General features: G+C 36.2%; 2 protein-coding genes across 3 annotated transcripts; both read left to right on the top strand.

Annotated features, from left to right (window-relative positions):
* Positions 1-408: 408 nt before the first annotated feature.
* On the top strand, positions 409-14,826 carry LOC110717426. Of its 2 annotated transcripts, XM_021896121.1 has the most exons (11): positions 409-592; positions 1,762-3,870; positions 3,980-4,117; positions 4,247-4,321; positions 10,245-10,385; positions 11,695-11,736; positions 11,840-11,929; positions 12,559-12,666; positions 12,808-12,900; positions 13,004-13,083; positions 13,361-14,826. In XM_021896121.1, the coding sequence occupies exons 2-11, from the start codon at positions 1,813-1,815 to the stop codon at positions 14,205-14,207; spliced, it is 3,672 nt and encodes a 1,223-aa protein (XP_021751813.1). In that variant the 5' UTR covers positions 409-592; positions 1,762-1,812; the 3' UTR covers positions 14,208-14,826. The 2 variants fall into 2 exon arrangements, with proteins under 2 accessions (XP_021751813.1, XP_021751814.1); XM_021896122.1 differs by lacking the exon at positions 4,247-4,321.
* Positions 14,827-15,533: 707 nt separating this feature from the next.
* On the top strand, positions 15,534-17,933 carry LOC110717427 (50S ribosomal protein L28, chloroplastic). The gene is made up of 2 exons (XM_021896123.1): positions 15,534-15,842; positions 17,426-17,933. Exons 1-2 carry the CDS (start codon positions 15,626-15,628, stop codon positions 17,656-17,658), a joined length of 450 nt encoding a protein of 149 aa, XP_021751815.1. The 5' UTR covers positions 15,534-15,625; the 3' UTR covers positions 17,659-17,933.
* The last annotated feature ends 263 nt before the right edge of the window (positions 17,934-18,196 follow it).

The raw sequence follows: 18,196 nt of genomic DNA, 5'->3' as shown, positions 1-18,196 counted from the left end.
TCCGTTAATTTTTATTTGCAACTTTTGCCATTTTAGTCCGCTAATAATTATGTGCAACTTTCTATTTTATTTCTATTTTTAGTACACAAAAACTCTGAAAATTACAAATTTACCCTTAATTAAAAATTCTGATTTTAATAATTTTACTAGTGGGTGGGCCAACTTTCTCTCTCCAAACACTTTAATCACTTTCAATTGCTAGTGGGTGGGCCAACTTTCTCTCTCCAAACACTTTAATCACTTTCATTTACTCCCACTAATGTTTACCCCTTAAATTTTGCCTCGTGAACCTCAAAACCCCCCAAAGTTGCAAATAAAAATTAACGGAAGGAGTACAACTTATTTTACCATTAGACAAGCTATCGCATTGCCCGCCCTCTTGACACGAAGACCAAAGCCGATAGAGGTCCGGTCACAAACGTGGTGTTAATAGGATGCCGCATTTAAGAAGTCCCACCCTCAACATCCATCTCACATAAACACAAGTACACAACACCCCATTTCCTAAACTCCCAAAACTCACCCCCTCTTTTCTCTCTCTTCGCCGTCGTCCGCCCAATTCGTACCTTTTTCCTTTCCGGTTTTCCGCTAGGTCAGTTCTATAAATTTTTCCAAATTCTATATTGCTTCTCCTATTATTTTTCTACTTTTTTTTCACAGTTATTTAACTTTAAGCTCTAATTTGTGCATAATTTGTTGAATTTGCCTCTTTATTTTTATGATTAATGTTACATTTCAATTGCAGAATGTTGGTAAATTTTAAAATTGTGGGTTAATTTAATGGGTTAGGGTTTTCAATTTTTGATGCAGAAGAAAAGCAAATTCTTGAATGGGTTTTTGTTGATTGTATGGTTATAGCTGACTGAAAGGTTTTTCGATCACTTCGAATTCAGATTTTAGCTTGTTCTTTTGTTAAATTAGCTGCAATATCGATTATTTGGTAAATGAATAGGAGCATGCGATCTACTTATTTTATTTGAGTGATTCTGGGTGAGCGAATGATGATAAACTACCCCATCAATTTTATTTGGGAATTAGGATAGGGTAGTTTCTGACTTATTTTTTCTAGCAGAAACTCCCTCCGTTCGGTACGAACCGTAGCATTTTGGCAGATGGAAAGTTCCCTACATGTTAGTGGGTTTAACATAAGAAAGAGAAGCATTTAAAAAAAACATAAAAAATAAAAAACTGGTCCATACTCCATACCATTTTCTGAAGTGTTGCAATTTACACGGACATGTTAAAATGGGAAGTGTTGCAATAAAGATGGGATGGGGAGAGTAACACATTTAAGGGTGTCGTTTTTTTAGCTATATACTTGTATAAACCAGCGTAGTTGGCATATGTTTGAAGTTTGAACAATGGTGGTTATTTGGAATTTACACTTTCTGCAACAAGGAACTGGTGTGTGTGTGTGTGCGCGCGCGGGCGCGTGCGCGTGCGCGTGCGCTGACTATCAGAAAATGAGCTTCTGAAGAGACCGATGTAGGTGGTGGCATACTGGCATTGTAACGGTTTGAAGGCATTATATTTGACCCAAACCATTATGTTGTCCTCCTTAGTAGGCTTTTAAATTTTGTTATTGTTGGTGTTCCTAGGATAGTGGGTTTTGCTTGATTGACTAGAGCTGAATTGGCTGATAGTATGATTATTTAGAGATGCGGAGTGTCATACTTGATTCTCTGGCATTAAATTGGCTGTTGAAAATCACTTTTTATTATCTTATTATATATCTAATGATAAGGATTTTACATACTTCAGGTTGACGGTTGTTGTAAAAGAACTTCAGTGTATGATGTTGATTTGAGCAAGATGAGTGGCTCAACTCGGCGAAGGTTAAAATCTGCAATCATTTGTGAACATACAGTTGATGATGCGAGCGAGGAATCATCTGCTCGTACAAGACCTTTAAGCTATGATGAGATAATGCTTAAAAGAAAAAGTAAGAAAGAAGTTGAAGGTTCTGTTGAGGAAGCACATGAAGCAGAAACTACTAGACATGAAGAAACTGTCAGGAACCCTGATCGTCGGAGCAGGGATACAAATGGTGCTGCCATGAAAAATTCACGAGATTCTCAACGTGAAGTTAGCCCCCGAAAGAAGGTGCAAAAGAGTTCAAGGGCAGAACATACTCATAGTAAAAGTGACTTACAAGATTCTCAACGGGAATTCAGCCCCAGAAAGAATGTTGAAAAGAGGTCCAGGACAGAACATATATATAGTACAAGTGATTTGCGAGATTCTCAAAGGGGAGCTAGCCCCATAAAGAATGTGGAAAAAAGTTCTAGGACAGAACATACTCATAGCAGAAGTGATTTACGAGATTCTCGACAGGAATCCAGCCCCAGAAAGAATGTTGAAAAGAGGTCCAGGACAGTAAATATATTTAGTACAAGTGATTTGCGAGATTCTCAAAGGGGAGCTAGCCCCATAAAGAATGTGGAAAAGAGTTCTAGGACAGAACATACTCATAGCAGAAGTGATTTACGGGATTCTCGACGGGAATCCAGCCCCAAAAAGAGTGTGGAAAAGAGTTTCAGGACAGAACATATCCATAGTAAAAGTGATTTTCGAGATTCTCAACGGGGAGCTAGCCCCATAAAGAATGCTGAAAAGAGTTCTAGGGCGGAACATATTCACAGTAGAAGTGATTTACGCGATTCTCGACGGGAATCTAGCCCAAGAAAGAATGTGGAAAAAAGTTCTAGGATGGAACATACTCATATTAGAAGTAATTTACAAGATCCTCAACGGGAATCCAGCCCCAAAAAGATTGTGGAAAAGAATTCAAGGACGGAACATACGCATAGTAAAAGTGAGAACAAGGAGAGGCATGATGTGGAGAGTAGATCAAAGCACAGACATGAAAATGATGTGAGGAATGATGCTGAATCTAAAAATGATAGGCAAGGTCGCATGAGAAGCAAAATAGAGGAACATTCTAGGGGTGATGGTAGGTCTAAACTAGAACTTAAGCATAATAATGATTCTGTTGCACAGGATAGAAACATTGAAAGAAATGGAGGAGCATATGAAAGAGAAAGCAAAAGGAGAGATAGAAGTGGAGATGATGAAAAACATAGAATGAAGGATCCTGTCAAAAAACTTGACAGTGGAAGTAGGCGCAACTCTGAGATTTCAGAGAGAAAGGAGAAGGTGGAGCTCTCACGCTCACAGCATGATGAAACTAGATCCAAAAGAAGGCGGTCTAGAAGTCAAGATCGTACAAAGGACAAAGCTAGGAGGTCCAGATCATCCTCACCTAAGGCACGGAAAAATGTGTTAGATCATGTGCATGACCATGGTGAGCTTTCTATACGTTCTGAAAGAGACAGGTCTAGATGCCATTCCGATGTTGACCGGAGCAAGATTCCTATTGATGGTTCCAGCAGCCATCATCGACGACATGGTGGCTCTTCAAGTGGGCTTGGGGGCTATTCACCTAGGAAGAGAAAAAGTGAAGCTGCTGTTAAAACTCCTTCACCTATTCATTCACCTGAAAGAAAAAGTGCTGGGTGGGATCTTCCACCCGGAGCAGATATAAATCTCAGTACTGCTGTTCCTTCTGGGACACACCTAATTTCTCAAACCAAGCCTTCTAATATGATTGAGTTAGCAGCTGGTTTTTCCGTTGCTTCAGGCATGGGAAAGCCCATATCTTCAATCTTGTCCAACAGTCTCTCTGCATTTAAGCAGGCCTCAATAGACTCTGTTCAACTAACACAAGCCACCAGACCTATGAGGAGGCTCTACATTGATAATATACCAGGCTCTGCCACTGAGAAAGAGATTATGGAATGTTTCAATTCTCTTCTGCTCTCTTCTGGTTCCAATTATATCCGAGGCACAAGTCCATGTATTAGCTGCATGGTAGGTGGCTTATATATATTTCATATTCTCTGCAGCACTTTCTTACTCTTTAATATATGGGATTTGTGCGATAGAATCACGCTTAGTAGTGTTGCTTGATTTATTGCAGATTCACAAGGAAAAGGGGCAAGCATTAGTGGAATTCCTTACTCCTGAAGACGCCTCTGCAGCGCTGTCTTTTGATGGAAGATCTCTCTCTGGGAGCATACTCAAAATCAGACGTCCTAAAGATTTCGTTGAAGTGCCAGTAAGAATTGACTACAATCTCACTTTTGCATTTCTCGTTTGAAAATGCTACTTATTCTACTCCTTCCGTTAAATGAGTTGTCAGCTTTTCTGTCTTGGATCCTTCTACTGAATGTGTCACGTTACTTAGGTAATCAACTGCTATTCCTTGCCTTCCTATGTGACCCTTTTCTCTCCTCAGAGCAGAAATCAAATTAGGATCGAGGTATATTGTTTTTCCTAGATTATTTCTACATATTTTCTGCTGATTGTTGATGATATAAACTTCTACTATGTGGCCAGATTATGCTAACTTGCAGCATAATTTTTAAATTCCATTCGTATTTTGTTTGCTTGTCTTTCTAATACAGTGAGATACAAAGCTGTGATTAAAATGGTGAAGTTTTAAATGCTTGCTTACTGCATTGCTGAGTATACGGGACCTCTTGTTGCTTAATTTTATCTTCTGAATGTGTAGAATTTGTTATATATATTGACCCTATATCTAGATTTGATATTATTTTCAATTTATGAATCAGTAAAAGTTTAGGATTCTTAGTTGCCGAAATAACCGAATGAAATTTGGTGGTTGCCTTTGTTGCTGTGAGGTGTATAACTGCTATACGAAATTATGTTCCTGCGAGTGTTTCTATTGTTGCTTCTGTATACTCATTGTTGGAGTATTATCTCCTTTGTGTTATCCTGCCAATAATTACTGTCCTTTTTCCATTCCGTATTAAAATTAACCCCTTTTGTGAGTTGTGAGTCTTGGTTATGACGTTGATTTTAGTTGGTTATTAACTTATTACTATTATTATTATTCTTTTTTTTTTTTTTTTTTTGAGGCAGCAGTCTGACCACATGTCAATTTGTCAGTACAACTTCCCACTTGGTCCTCTGACCCTTTAGTGCCTTTATTTCTTTCCTTTAAGATTAGCGCTATCTGAATTCTAGACTTGAGCAAGATTAAACTGGCATCATTTTCTGTTAGCTAGAGAGACGATGCTTTAGTACTATATTGGCGCCTATGATAGTAAGAACTCTGCTGATATATTAATGTGTTTTCTCTATGTGACTGGGTAGTTCATTTATCATATCCTGGCCCATATCTCCTCTGTACTTTTAATGGGGTACGGGGTATTTTTGTATTAAGTTTTTAGCAGAACTAGGGAATTTGTATTCTGTAGTTTTCATTGTATTTTTAGTCTATATTGACCAAGAAAACTATCACAATATAGAGAGAAGTTCAAGGGAACCGCTATGGTCTTATTAAGCTTCTAAGTTTTTAAATCTCACTATTGCTCAAGACTGTTATCCTGTTACACATTGTATGATGAAGCACAGTGCTAGGAAAATGAGGTACACCACTTTTTTGCTAGGCAAAGCACAATTAAGAAGCAAACCCTGAGTCCCGAAATGTTAATTTTACTCCAGCAATTTCTGTTTTTTTTTTTTAAAAGTGCGCCTCACTTCAAAAAGGCACACTCAAGGTGCGCTTCAATTTGATGAACACACCCAGGTTGTGTGTTGGTGCAGCAGGCCCCTCACACCTTAGTGCGCTTTGGATTTTTCAATACATTGCTGTAATAGTGATGTATGTCATTCTTAATTTAGTGCCTTTTTTGGGTTTTTGTCATCTTTGGCTTCGTATACCAAAAATCTCATGTAGATATGGTATTGACATAAATTGTTTTCACTTTGTTCATTACATTATATTTATTCACCATGGGAAGTGGCTTGCAAATCGGTAAAAAGAGGGTTTTAGAAGATTTTGGGATCAGTTAATAGGATTGGTGATGTGTGAGCTCCATAAAATTTGATAGATGATATTGATTTTGAAAAGTTAAGTATGTGGGAATATATGAATTGGAAGCATCTTGAGAATTTTAAACAAACCAAGAAAGGAGCAAAGTAAAGCAGTTCTTGACTTAATCATAAATTATTTAAAGATCTGAATGCAAAAAAAATTATTTTATTTTCATCCTATCAAGACTAAAGACATACTGCAAGTTAAAAGAATGGGCTTGTGAGAACCAGGGGATTGATCATTGGTGAAGCTATTGTCATGGTTCTGTTAGTTAGGAAGGGCTTGTGACATGTTTTCTGAGAGTGTTGACTGATGAGACACAGAAGAAATCTGAAACAACACCATTGTGATTGGGTGGAAACAAAGATGAGGCAGGATGTACTAGTGCTCACACTGCTCAGGATATAAGTGGTTTATTTGGCTATCTTGACTTTTCTATAAGATATTAAGATTCGGGTTTTTGTTTGTGTGGAGGAGATGAGCGCTAATTGGGGATGGTATATAGGGTTGAGCCTATTATGATGGAAGTAGATTGATGAGCCACAGATATGGGGTAAAGACTAGAGTGGCATATTGTTATCTATGGGAAATAGTATGGATTTTTATGATTCTATCTCGCAAGAGACAAATAAGCAAGAGGCTAATTGTTAGTTATGAGGAAGATGATTGCTTATTAATTTTGGAGGTAGGGAGTAATCTAATTTCTACCCATAAAAGGCATAATTTTAGTGTGTTTTTAAGCTATCATGGTTTGCATTGGCGGGCATAACTTTAGTGTGTTTTAAGCTATCATGGTTTATAGCGAGGTTATTCATTAATGAAAGAAGTGGTTGCATTAAGGTTTAGTATAATAAGTTATTTTGGACTCTTTTGCGTCGTAAATTATGAACTCTCTAATTCTTTTATGTACAATCATTGTTAGATGTCAATGCGAAAGTCTTTCAGACAAAAGTGTAAATTAGAGGAAAATCATTTTAAACTTGAAGACTGGGAACTTTTAGTAAAATATTCAAACTGAATTTATAATTTATGGAAGAAATAAAATAGAAACAAGGTATTTTTTTAATGCAATTCATCAAATACTAGTATAGTAGTTTTACCAATCATATATGTCTTGCATATCCATAATCTTTATGCTTTCTGGAACTTCTAGATTTAGAAAATCTTGTTATATTTATTGGTTTGAAGAAGTATAAGTTTGGTGAAGCGCAATTGTTTAAATCATGAGAAGTTCTAATTGAAGAATAAGTGACTCCTATTAACATATTTGGATTCGCTGGATATATATTTTGGGGCATAGATATAGATGCTAACAACAAACCAAAATCAAGCTGGTTATGTTGTTGATATATGGATTCTTGTGACAATATTATATTCCTTTATATTAATTGAAGCATTCTGTACTAGTGTACACTCTTAATTGTTCTGAATGCTATTGCAAATGCTGAGGCCTGAGGGGGTTGTATGGGGTATGAGATGGATGGAGAATTGAAGCTGAGCATGGCAAAGGACAAACTATTGGCTTCTGAACAAAGCCGCAAATGGATAAGCTAGGAGAGGTGAACAGTTGGGCACTATGCTTTTAAAAAGGAGAGAAGGCCAATAAGGAATTCAAAAGGATCAATTAAGTGTGACCCTAACTTTTAAAAAGGGCATGTATTGGACGTGCCAGAATGGTGATGAAGAATCTTTGAGACTAGCTTCTTTTGAATTTCATTTTATTCTCCCTTTTTTTTTTCTAATCCTCTTCAGTTTAGTGTTTAAGTCTCTATGCAATTTTTTAAAAAGTATATTTTTTGTTTGTGCTTCTACTTGTGGATTTTCAATTCTATTGTTTGTTAACTGCTGCGCACTCTTGCTCAGGTGGGTCAGTCGCGTCTTGACTCTCAATTTTGCTTGGAACAAGTCTAAAGACTATAATTGTGAAAAGTACTATGGGAAGACTAGGTTTCTTGGGTGTTTTTTTTTTTCCTGTGGATTCTTTTGTACTCTTATGCTTCTTTACTTTTTGTTGTCAAGTATGAGATTAAACACCCCCTCCTCGCAACTGAAAATATTAACGATTAATATGGATAGAGCTGCTTTTTTGAAAATTAGGATTGATGGTCATTAATCTGACTTTCCAACTTTACTTGCTGGCATGCTGACAGACAATCTTGAGAGTATCACAAAAATTTGAAAATAAACTCCTTTTATGGATTACCATGACGTACCTGATGTTCTGTTGAGTTTTTTTTTTTTTTTTTTTTTTTTTTTTGTTTTTGTTTTTGTGAATGTAGATGTGAACAAAATTACAACATGTTTCTTAAGAATGGATTGTGCTTCTAAATCAATGTTTCTACTGATTGTGCTTTTAGTGTTTTCATAAATGTTTTATGCTTTCTTTGTGGTAACTTCAAACAATTGCTTATTTTACGTTCCTTATGTTCTGACTTACTTGTTGGAATCTTTCACATAGGGTTTGTATCTTGGGTGTGTCGTTATTCACCATTTCATCTAAAGGATGGTGAGGAAGCTGACTCATAATTAAGAAGACTCCAGATGTAGTGACAATTGACAAGTCTGACATGTTTGCAGCTTTGTTCAGCAAATTGTGGGGCCCCTTACTGGACTTTTAGAAATAATTATTCCATTTTATTAGGTATACTAATATTAATATTCTTATTTGATGCTCAAGGCGTGCAATATTGTGAGTCATATCATTTGGTGGTCGTGGCTGACACAAGAATTACTATTTCATGGCTGACGCAAGCTTAGCTTGTATTTGATAGTAACAATTTCTGCAAGTATCTTCTCCTCCTATTAAGGACCCCTCCAATTGAGAATCTTAAAAAAAAAAAAAAAAAAAAAAAAGGAAAATAACCACAGCATTGAAAGCTGGTTTATGTAGAAGTAGTTACCTGTTATTTTTTTCTGAGTAATGAAATGATGAATATACTAATTAAAATCCATACAGTTTATATATAACTTTGTGTTTATATTCACAAAAAGAGAGGCTCTGGACTAAATGCCTTGGAGGCTCTCTCTCTCTCCTTTTTTTTCTTTTTTCTCTTTTTTTTTGACTGGTTTTCATAAGTTGTTTTGACCTTCACCGACTATATAGAACTTTGTTTTAAATTTAGTTTTTCAAATGTTTAGTCTAATCTTCTCAGGTGAATATTTTGATATAAAAGAATTATTTAATTCGATAAGAAAATCGTGGATAAAAATAGATAGAGGGGATAGAAAGTGGGTGTGTGTAAGAAAAAAAAGTGGATTAAGGGCAGGGTAAGGGGGGTAAGATGTTAAAAGGCATTGCGTATTAGTTGGGGTGCATTTTTATCTTACTCTTGTTTGGTTGATTTAGTTTTATGTTTTAGCTATCGTGAAGAATACTTTAGCTGCATGACGTAACAGTGGATTGATTGTTCCAATTGCTCTGACCTGTTATAATTTATTTCATTTAAGTTACTTACTGCCTTGGTGTCATATGTTTCTTTTACGGTTTCCAATAACTCCTTGCACAACTTTGAGCAAGAATACTCCTGTTTTGTGGTCCAATATCCTGCTCCTTCTTCCATGGCGTGTCACATTACTTACATTATTTTCCTAAGTTGATGCTATTCTATTTTATATAAAGTGAAAAACTTGCCTAAATTGGAGCCTGCTTCCAAGCACTTAAATAATTGTGATAGCTTAGTTGCAGTCATGCCTTTTTTCCACCATCTACTGTTAGTTATCCATCTATCATTAGTTCATGACAAGATGATGATATGAGTCAATAAAAAAAGAACTCTTTAGACTCGATAATAATCTTAGATTCATCCATTATAATTTGTGGAATACTGGAATGTACATTGGCATCTCTTACCTGCAGCTGTTGACCAGATATTAGATGTTTTACTAAGATTTCCATGCTCTAGCAGTTCAGAATATGCAGTTTTGCTTGGATAATGGATATATTGATATTATGTATGTTTTTATCCATATTTGGCCAATCTTTCTGAATTGTGAAATGAGCATATGACACAGCAGAACTATGCTTTTTCAGCTGATAAGTCTTGTCTGCAGTAGGTCCATGATGGGAGTGTTGTTATTTTTCCATGTAACTTTTGGTTCTGTTACTCGTCCTTGTCTTACTCAAAATGTTTTTACGTATGTTGTCATTGCGTGCTGGGTAACAGATCCAATGGAAGAAAAAGAGGGTTCCAGAACCATGTTATTTTTCTGAACTCATTTTGGGGCTTCTTGGTGAAATTTTGTATTTTAAGATGAAGTGGCTCTACTACTTTTGCAATTTCTGAGGTATATTTTGGTTATCATTCATGAAGCAGGTTTTCAGACAGTTGCTATTTTCATGCAGAGTGGATCTTCAGAGAAATCAAAAGCTGGAGCCAATTTGATAAGAGGTGATTCAATCCGAGACAATTCAATCAGAGGCAATTCAATCAGTGAAGTTGGTATTCAGGTCATAAGTGATTTTGTGCAAGATTCTCCACACAAGGTAATGCATGTGACGGCATTTTGGTAGTGTAATCTGTTTTCATCCTTTGTTTTTTCTTCTATTTATCAGTGCGTTTCTATTAGCCACTTCTTGTTGCTTTGGAGGTACAAGACCGATTAGTCTTTGACATTTTTTATTTTTTGGGTTCTGAGAAGGCATTCTTATAATGGTGTTGCATTACTCCTGGATGATGACACATCTGAGATGGAATTTGAATGATTTGGCTGTGTGGAAATATCTCTCAAAGTTAGGTTTGAAAATTGAACCTTGAAAAAAAAATTCAAGCTTTTATTTCCATCTGAGATGTATGAAGCTTGATAAAGCCTTCTTTTTTTTCAAACTCACAACTGGTCATTAGATCTGTATTCTTATATTTATACTATTGGCAATTGTTTATTTGAATGATATTGGAGGTAACTTGCTGGTGTATCTGCCACTTTGTGGATTACTTAGGGGAGTAAAACATCCGCCCATTTGTTTGCATGATTGTGAAGGAAAGGACAGTTGCAGATGAAGTTAAATGCTTCTTTCTAGAGAAGATATTGACAAAAAAATTCTTATCATTAGGTTGTTAACATGCTACTTCCTTATTCTCATAATCTGATGATGACATAAGCTAATACAAAATTGAAAAAGCTAATTGCCCTTGCACAGGCAAGATTTTTTGCTTGGTATTTTGTGAATGCCTTTCTTGCTGGACTATATAAGTGATCCATGTTTTTCAGTGGTACTTTGACTATAAACTAAGATGCCTTTTCGAATTTGTGATATATATATGGGAGATCACAAACATCCATCTGAATTTACATTGGAGATTTTGCTTGTGATTCTTTTATGCTATATTTAATTGCTCTTTTAGTGTATATTATGTTTGCTCAGGCGTTTAATATTAATAATAGTGTAGTAGAAGTTGCATTAGTACTATTATTGTTATTATTTCTTTTAAGTAATAGAAACTTTTTGTGATATGAATAGCCTGAAATTAGTAAAATGTTTCTATTACTTTGTACATTACTACTGATTTTTATGCTTCAAGTCTTACAAAGTAAATAGAAGCATGCTTTATTCCTCATAAAAGTTATCGATTGTTCTTTGGCTATTTATGCATCTGTTGTAGTTTCCTCTTTCCTGTTCTGTATGCTTTTTTTTTATTGAAACAGCCTCTCTGTTAGTCATTAAATAGTTAGTTGTAACACTGTGTGTATATATATATTTCTCCTGTTTTGTTGCAGCAGGATTAATATTGGGTTGTGATTTTTATTTTCAATCTGTTTACTCAGTATACTTATCTTTGGTTATGGTACTGCAGATCTTTGTTGGTGGAATTGCTGAAGATCTTTCTTCTGAAATGGTAATGAGCTCCAGCATTGGCCTGGTGCTGTATCTTTATACTTGTTTTCAGAAGTCAATTGTCTCCAGGATCTGGACTTATAAGCTTAATAATTTCTTCTCAGATTGTGGAGATTGTTAGTGCCTTTGGAACGTTAAAGGCATACCGTTTTGAAGTCAATCCGGATCTCAAAGAACCATGTGCTTTCTTAGAGGTATTCCTTGTTTGTGTTGGAAGTTGCTCACTCTTTAGTAATTGACTGACTGCCTTTTTTATTTTATTTATTATTTTTTATTTGTTTAACCTTGTTGTTCATGACCTTATAAGGAGATAGAATATAGTATTGCAGGACACTTGTTGATTTATCACTTGAATTTTCAATTTCCTTGTATGTTTGGGGTCTATTATATGTTTAGAGAGTGGATGGTGAAGAGGGAACTTTTTTCGGCGGGTTGTTGACTTGCTGTGGTGGGAAATTGGAGTTCAGTGTTGCACATCTATTGCCTGAAATTACATTGAAGGATTCATTAATATAGTATAATTCGTTGCAAGCTTTGCCCTGTCACCTGTTGCTTTGACGCAGGTCTTGTGTTAGGGGTGTCTTCCCCCCCCCCCCCCCCCCTCTTTTTGAATCTGCAAATTTTTTGTAGATGGTTTTGGCATGAGAAATATGGCTTTGTACGAAACTTCTTTTGCTGGGTGTCTTTAGTTTGGAAGGCAGGTTCATCTATATCCGTTTCCTGTGATTTATACCAGCAGGCTACACCATTAATGCTCAAATGCCCTCTCTAGTTGAATGTGAAAATATGCACTTATAGTCATTTTACTTTTTGTTTATTGCAGTATACAGACCAGTCTGTCACGTTGAAAGCTTGTGCTGGCCTGAATGGCATGAGGTTAGGCGGTAGAGTTCTGACCGTAGCCCAAGCTGTTCCAAACACAGAATCAGTGGTATAAAATGTGTACACTGTACTACTTTAGATTGCTTAAATTGTCTTGACATTGAGCTAAATTTTTTTATCTGCATTCATATATATACTCTTTAGGGCTCATGCCTTGTTGGTTGATGAAGACATGTTGATGTTTTTCCAGGAAAGCTCAGGAATGCCCCCATTTTATGGAATACCCGAGCATGTGAAACCCCTTCTTGAGATGCCAACAGAGGTCCTCAAGCTTAGCAATGTGGTGAGCTATGTCTTTCGACTTGACTATTTATTCGACAAACCTTGTATTTTGGTAAGTGTTCAATCTTCTGATGGTCATTCTTTTCTCTCATATTATTCCATAGCTTGATCAGAAGATCATGGATTCGCTATCTGAAACAGACTTGGAAGAAATTGTAGAGGATGTACGATTAGAATGTTCCAGGTACAGATCTGAGTTTACACTCTTCTAATTTGATTCTTGGTTGTCTGTGTTTGAACACGAGGATACACACTAGTTCAGTCATGCATTAAGATACCCGCTTTCCTGTGTTCTGCCTAATTTTGGTATTAAAATGTTCTACTTTTGTGTGATCATATTTTTCAAGGGTTGAATCAGGTAGTTGGATTGGAATGAAAGTACATGCTACGTTGATCCTTCATTTCTTATGTTGTGCAACACTTCTACATATCTAATACGGAGTAGTATATAATCATTACAGGTTTGGCTGTGTTGTGTCCATTAATGTCGTAAAAGGTTGCTACACAAATACTGCCATTTCAGAAGCAAAAGAGGTTGCATTTAATGTGAATACTATTCAGCCTCCAGAAGAAAGAAGAGATCACCATTTGAATGTGGATCCAATAGAATTTTCTGTTGACCATGATGACAGGGATGGCAGTAATGAAGAAGCTCCAACCAATTTCAAAGAAAATCATGCAATGGATGGTGTTTTAGGTGATAAGCATGAACTAGACCCTGCAACTACTAACCCAGATCTTGAAGGAGCTGCTGAAGTAAGAACTGTTGAAGAATCAAAAGAAGATGACAAAAATTTGCAAAATTCTGATGACAAAGCTGATAATGACCCACAAGAAGCTGCTGTGATTGGTGCTTCTACTATTGATGACATGGAAAGAGTCGATGATTCTAAGGGGAACCATCAAGAGTCCATCCAGGAGAGTGGTGTATCTGCTGAGTTAAATGCAGATGGGAGTATGGTTATTGAGAAATCAGGGAATAGTGAAACTCTGTGTGCTGAAGATGTACCAGAGTTGGACAAAAATAGTGACATGCTAGAAGCTGTACTAGAGTTGGACAAAAATAATGACACACTAGAAGCTGTACCCTTGCCTACCATTCCAGGAGCTACTGAAGGTCTAACAAATGAAAATTCTTGTGATAGGAGTAATAACTTGTTTGAGGATGGTTGTGTCCTGGTGGAGTTTAAGAGGACAGAAGCTACATGTATGGCAGCACATTGTTTGCATGGGCGTGCTTTTGATGACCGTATCGTGACAGTGGAATATGTATCGCTGAAGGCCTACCGAGAAAGGTTTCCAAAATGAAAATATGGTTCAATATACAGGATGGTAGAATTGTAGTCTTAAGTAAGGGCATCAGCAGGAGAATTTTGTATTTGAAATTGTGAGGCTTCTGTCATCTATTCTGTTCTCAGCATGCAGTATGGTTCAGGGATCGTTCTGAAATTCCCTGTATTGATCTTTGTCCACCAACCCTCCAGAAAGAGCTTCTGAAGAAATTGCCCTTTTACGAACAGAACAGGCTTTTAGGATGTATGGCCATTATCATGAGCATTCATGTTTCAGCAATGTGCTCATATAATTTTTGCCAATGCTGTTAACAAATTCGCGTACTCATTAACCTGTATACCAACAATGGATTCCTGGTGCTCTCATATACAAGTACTAGTTATGACAAATTTAGTGTATTGATAATTTTACTGTCCTCTTTAGTAGTCATTTGCTCCTTTCCCTTTCTTTGTGGAATGAGTGTTTGCTACTCAGTTTCTGTAGGAGCAATTTTATGATGAAAGTGAAAGTGGCTAACAGGTGAGCTTGTTCTTTGCTGAAATTGAATTCCTGGACAAGTATTGTTCAATGTCTATATTGATCAAATTTTGAAGGGAAATTTGCAAGCGTAGTCAAAAGATTATTTTTTTTTTGCTTTCTCTTCGTTAGTGGAGTATTTTCTTCTTCCTTAATCTCCTGTAAACTCTCTCTTGCTTACTCCTTTGTTAATGGAGTATTTTCTTCTTCCTTGATCCCTCTTGTGAACTTTCTTCATCTCTTTAAAGGAAGTATATGCCCCAACCTAATGGTGGTAGTTTTGCATCGATTGCAAGGTGGGATATGGGTGTAAACGCAATCTAAAGAAAGCGAAAGTAGTTCATTAGAGGAAAAGGAGAAAGTGGAGGTAATTTGAAGAACAATAAGGAGGAAGGTGATCTATGTGAAAAAAGAGGGAAGAGGAGGTAGACAATCTAGACATGTTACAATGATACAATGTTCTTTAGGGGTACAAAACTACAAAGTCACTCTTAATGTTATATAACATGATATTATAAAATAGAAATTTTATATACCAATCTGGTAAATCCATGGATTTATCTACGCCCTTTGTCGTTAAATATTTGTAACACTTGTGTTTCGAGTAATTTATGAAATACTAGTGGGAAATATTTGTAAAGTGACTAAATTATTATGCATATGAATTTTATTTTTAATTGTTTGTACAAGGAGACAATAAGAAATTAATGGGGTTAGTATAAATTAGTGCCAGTTATGTAAATTACATAGTATTTAGAGGCCAAAAAACGCAAGTGTGGCAAGTATTTAAAAATGAGGAGAGTATTACAACGACCGAAACAGAGCAGTTTTACAGTTCCACATCATCCACCTATCTCAATTTCCAACCTTCTAAAAACAGATAACGAGACACTGAAAGTTTAACAGGAGAGAGAAAAATGGCAGCAGCTTCAGCAATGTTGATAAGCAACCCAACCAATGTGTGCTTCCGCAAACCGCAATTCTCATGCTCATTGAAACCCAAACCAACTGTTTCTGAGCTAGGGTTTCTCACTTCCCAATTCACTGGAATTCAAATTTCTCAATCTCCATTTCTCACCACCATTAACAAACCCATTTCTGCTCCATTCAAACCTTCGCTTCAGCCTGTTGCTCGTAAGAACTCTTTTCCCCTTTTCTCAATTTGTAATAACTTCTCTGTTTTTTGGATTAGTTATGGCTTTATCTTTGTGGGTTTTCAATTTTTCTGAGTTTTGTTGCTTTTTTTTTTGTTTTGTTTTTTTCGGAGGGTTTCTGGTTAATTTGTGTGCCAATATGTTGCATTTTCTGCGATTTTAGTGTCTGCTGTTATACTTGTAGAATATTTAGTATTTGTTAATTTGCTGCAAAATTGAGCTGAAATTAAGAATATTATCTTCAATTTTTGCTGTAAAAGGATGGAATTTAAGGATATTATTTCTGTAAGTTAAGAAGTTTTTGGTGAAGGCTGCATTAACTAGCTCAAGTGAAGGTGGGGCGCTCTTGGTTTTCGCCAATTATTGTTGGTTGAGCATGTTTTTGATCATGGACTGATGCTATTGCTGTACCATAACTTTAGCTTTACCATCAGATTGTGATAAATGTTTTGCACATAAGTTATGTTTGGATTACATCATATTGTTGTATAGACGTTATCTGCTTGAGTGTTGTTGTATCGTCGTTATCTGTTTCAGTATTGTTGTATTGGAGAACAAGAGGAAAGGCATTGTTATCTTTCGAGTTTCAGCAGTGTTGTTGAATGAACAGTATGGAACCTGTTACATCTTTGCTAGTAGAACTTTGTAATGGATGATGTCAATTGAAATTTAGCTGCCTTAGGATACTAGGAAGGAGTGGGAGGAAGTAGTGGGTTTTAGCTAAGAAATAAAAATTCTCTTGCTCTACATCTTCCCATGCTCCCTTCGATTGCTCGAGTCGCTAATTGATATAGTAATCTTTGCTGATGCATTTCACACAGTAGAATTTTGATATTGGAGAAATGGAGACGAATGTCTAAAATAGTTATGGTAACTTTTTCTTTCAGAATTTGATTTGTGTAGCCTATGACACTACTCCATTCGTTTTTCCTAATCTCTCGCAAAATTGGTCATAAATTACAAAATGTTATTGTTCTGCCATGTCTGAAATCTGTTACCATGGAAAGCTAAAGCATCAATGGCCAGTTTGGTGCAAGGCAATAGTTGGTGGAAATGATAATAAAATTATATATAATTTTGTAAGTAAACTATCTAAGTTTTTTTTCAAACCCAGGTCTCTCACCTGGAATTTGAGAGACTTGGCCAACTGAGCCAAGCCTCCTTCTCAAGTAAACTATCTAAGTGTTATGCCAATGTCCATAGTATTACTCCACCCCAAGGTATACCTTTCTCTTCATGAATTGCATTACTATGGGCATTGAGGTGGAACTTATCTTAACAAAGTTACATATACAAAAAGTATATGTATTATTATTACAATCATTCATTGTCGCCAACTAAGCTGACCGTAAGTAGCTGTGGCAGAGTTGGTGATATTGAGTCCTTGAAACTGTATGGTATGAAGCTGAACAATTGTTGATCAAAGATCTACTGCTTATTCTATCCCGGCTACAATGTCATTTTATCTTTATATTGGCTGTTGAATTTTGAAGTATCTAATATTTGTGACACTTCTTGTACCAAAATTGAGGTTATTAAGTTTATGAGGTGATTGCTTATCAGGCCGAGTATGTCCATTCACTGGGAAGAAATCAAACAAGGCAAATAGGGTTTCTCACTCAAACCACAAAACAAAGAGATTGCAGTTTGTGAACCTGCAATACAAGAGAGTCTGGTGGGAAGCTGGTAAAAGGTTTGTCAAACTTAGGTTATCTACCAAGGCTTTGAAGACCATAGAGAAAAATGGACTGGACGCTGTTGCTAAGAAGGCAGGGATTGACCTTAGCAAGGCATGACAGAACAGAAATGTTTGTAAAGCAACGAGAACGCCAATTTTCATGTTTTGTAATCCAAAGTTTTATGGTTGACTTGTATTGATTACAGCTTTTGCCCTAGGTTTTTGAAATTATTTGTAGCATATTGAGCAAATTAATGAAAAAGCAAATTCCAAAAAAATGGAGGTTCATGGTGTTACAATATCTGGTCCATTGTTTCTCTTGGAAACTAGTCATGTATGAGCTTTAAGTGCTAATATTTGATAGAACTCAGTAATGGATTATTGGTCTGTGAAAATTGTTCTGCATAACATTTTGTATTACTAATAAACATGTTTCCATTGTAATCATATAGCCATGTAAAGCCAGGTGCTTTCCGTGTAGTTAAGGAAGTTCTTTTTCTTATAACCCCAACACATATGCTGGTGCAAAACGAGCAGGAAAACGGACTCCTAACTAAGTCCTGTAACGGTGGTTCTTTTCCATGGGAGCTAAGTTATGTTTGACCGGAAAACTGAGTCAAATTTTCCCTACTCGTCCCCGTTTCTTGTGAAAGATG

Source organism: Chenopodium quinoa, unplaced genomic scaffold (assembly GCF_001683475.1).
Source record: "Chenopodium quinoa cultivar QQ74 unplaced genomic scaffold, ASM168347v1, whole genome shotgun sequence".
Classification (NCBI taxonomy): Eukaryota; Viridiplantae; Streptophyta; class Magnoliopsida; order Caryophyllales; family Amaranthaceae; genus Chenopodium; species Chenopodium quinoa.
Note: the sequence above shows the minus strand (reverse complement) of the source record. Positions and strands in the feature narration are given on the sequence as shown.

Bases quoted from the DNA above. Each gene is read 5' to 3' on its own strand.
- LOC110717427 (XM_021896123.1), top strand. From the start codon at position 15,626: ATGGCAGCAGCTTCAGCAATGTTGATAAGCAACCCAACCAATGTGTGC. The intron at 15,843-17,425 runs GTAAGAACTCTT...ATTGCTTATCAG, and splicing joins TTCGCTTCAGCCTGTTGCTC to GCCGAGTATGTCCATTCACT.
- LOC110717426 (XM_021896121.1), top strand. From the start codon at position 1,813: ATGAGTGGCTCAACTCGGCGAAGGTTAAAATCTGCAATCATTTGTGAA. The intron at 4,322-10,244 runs GTATATTGTTTT...ATTTTCATGCAG, and splicing joins GAAATCAAATTAGGATCGAG to AGTGGATCTTCAGAGAAATC. The intron at 13,084-13,360 runs GTACAGATCTGA...TAATCATTACAG, and splicing joins GTACGATTAGAATGTTCCAG to GTTTGGCTGTGTTGTGTCCA.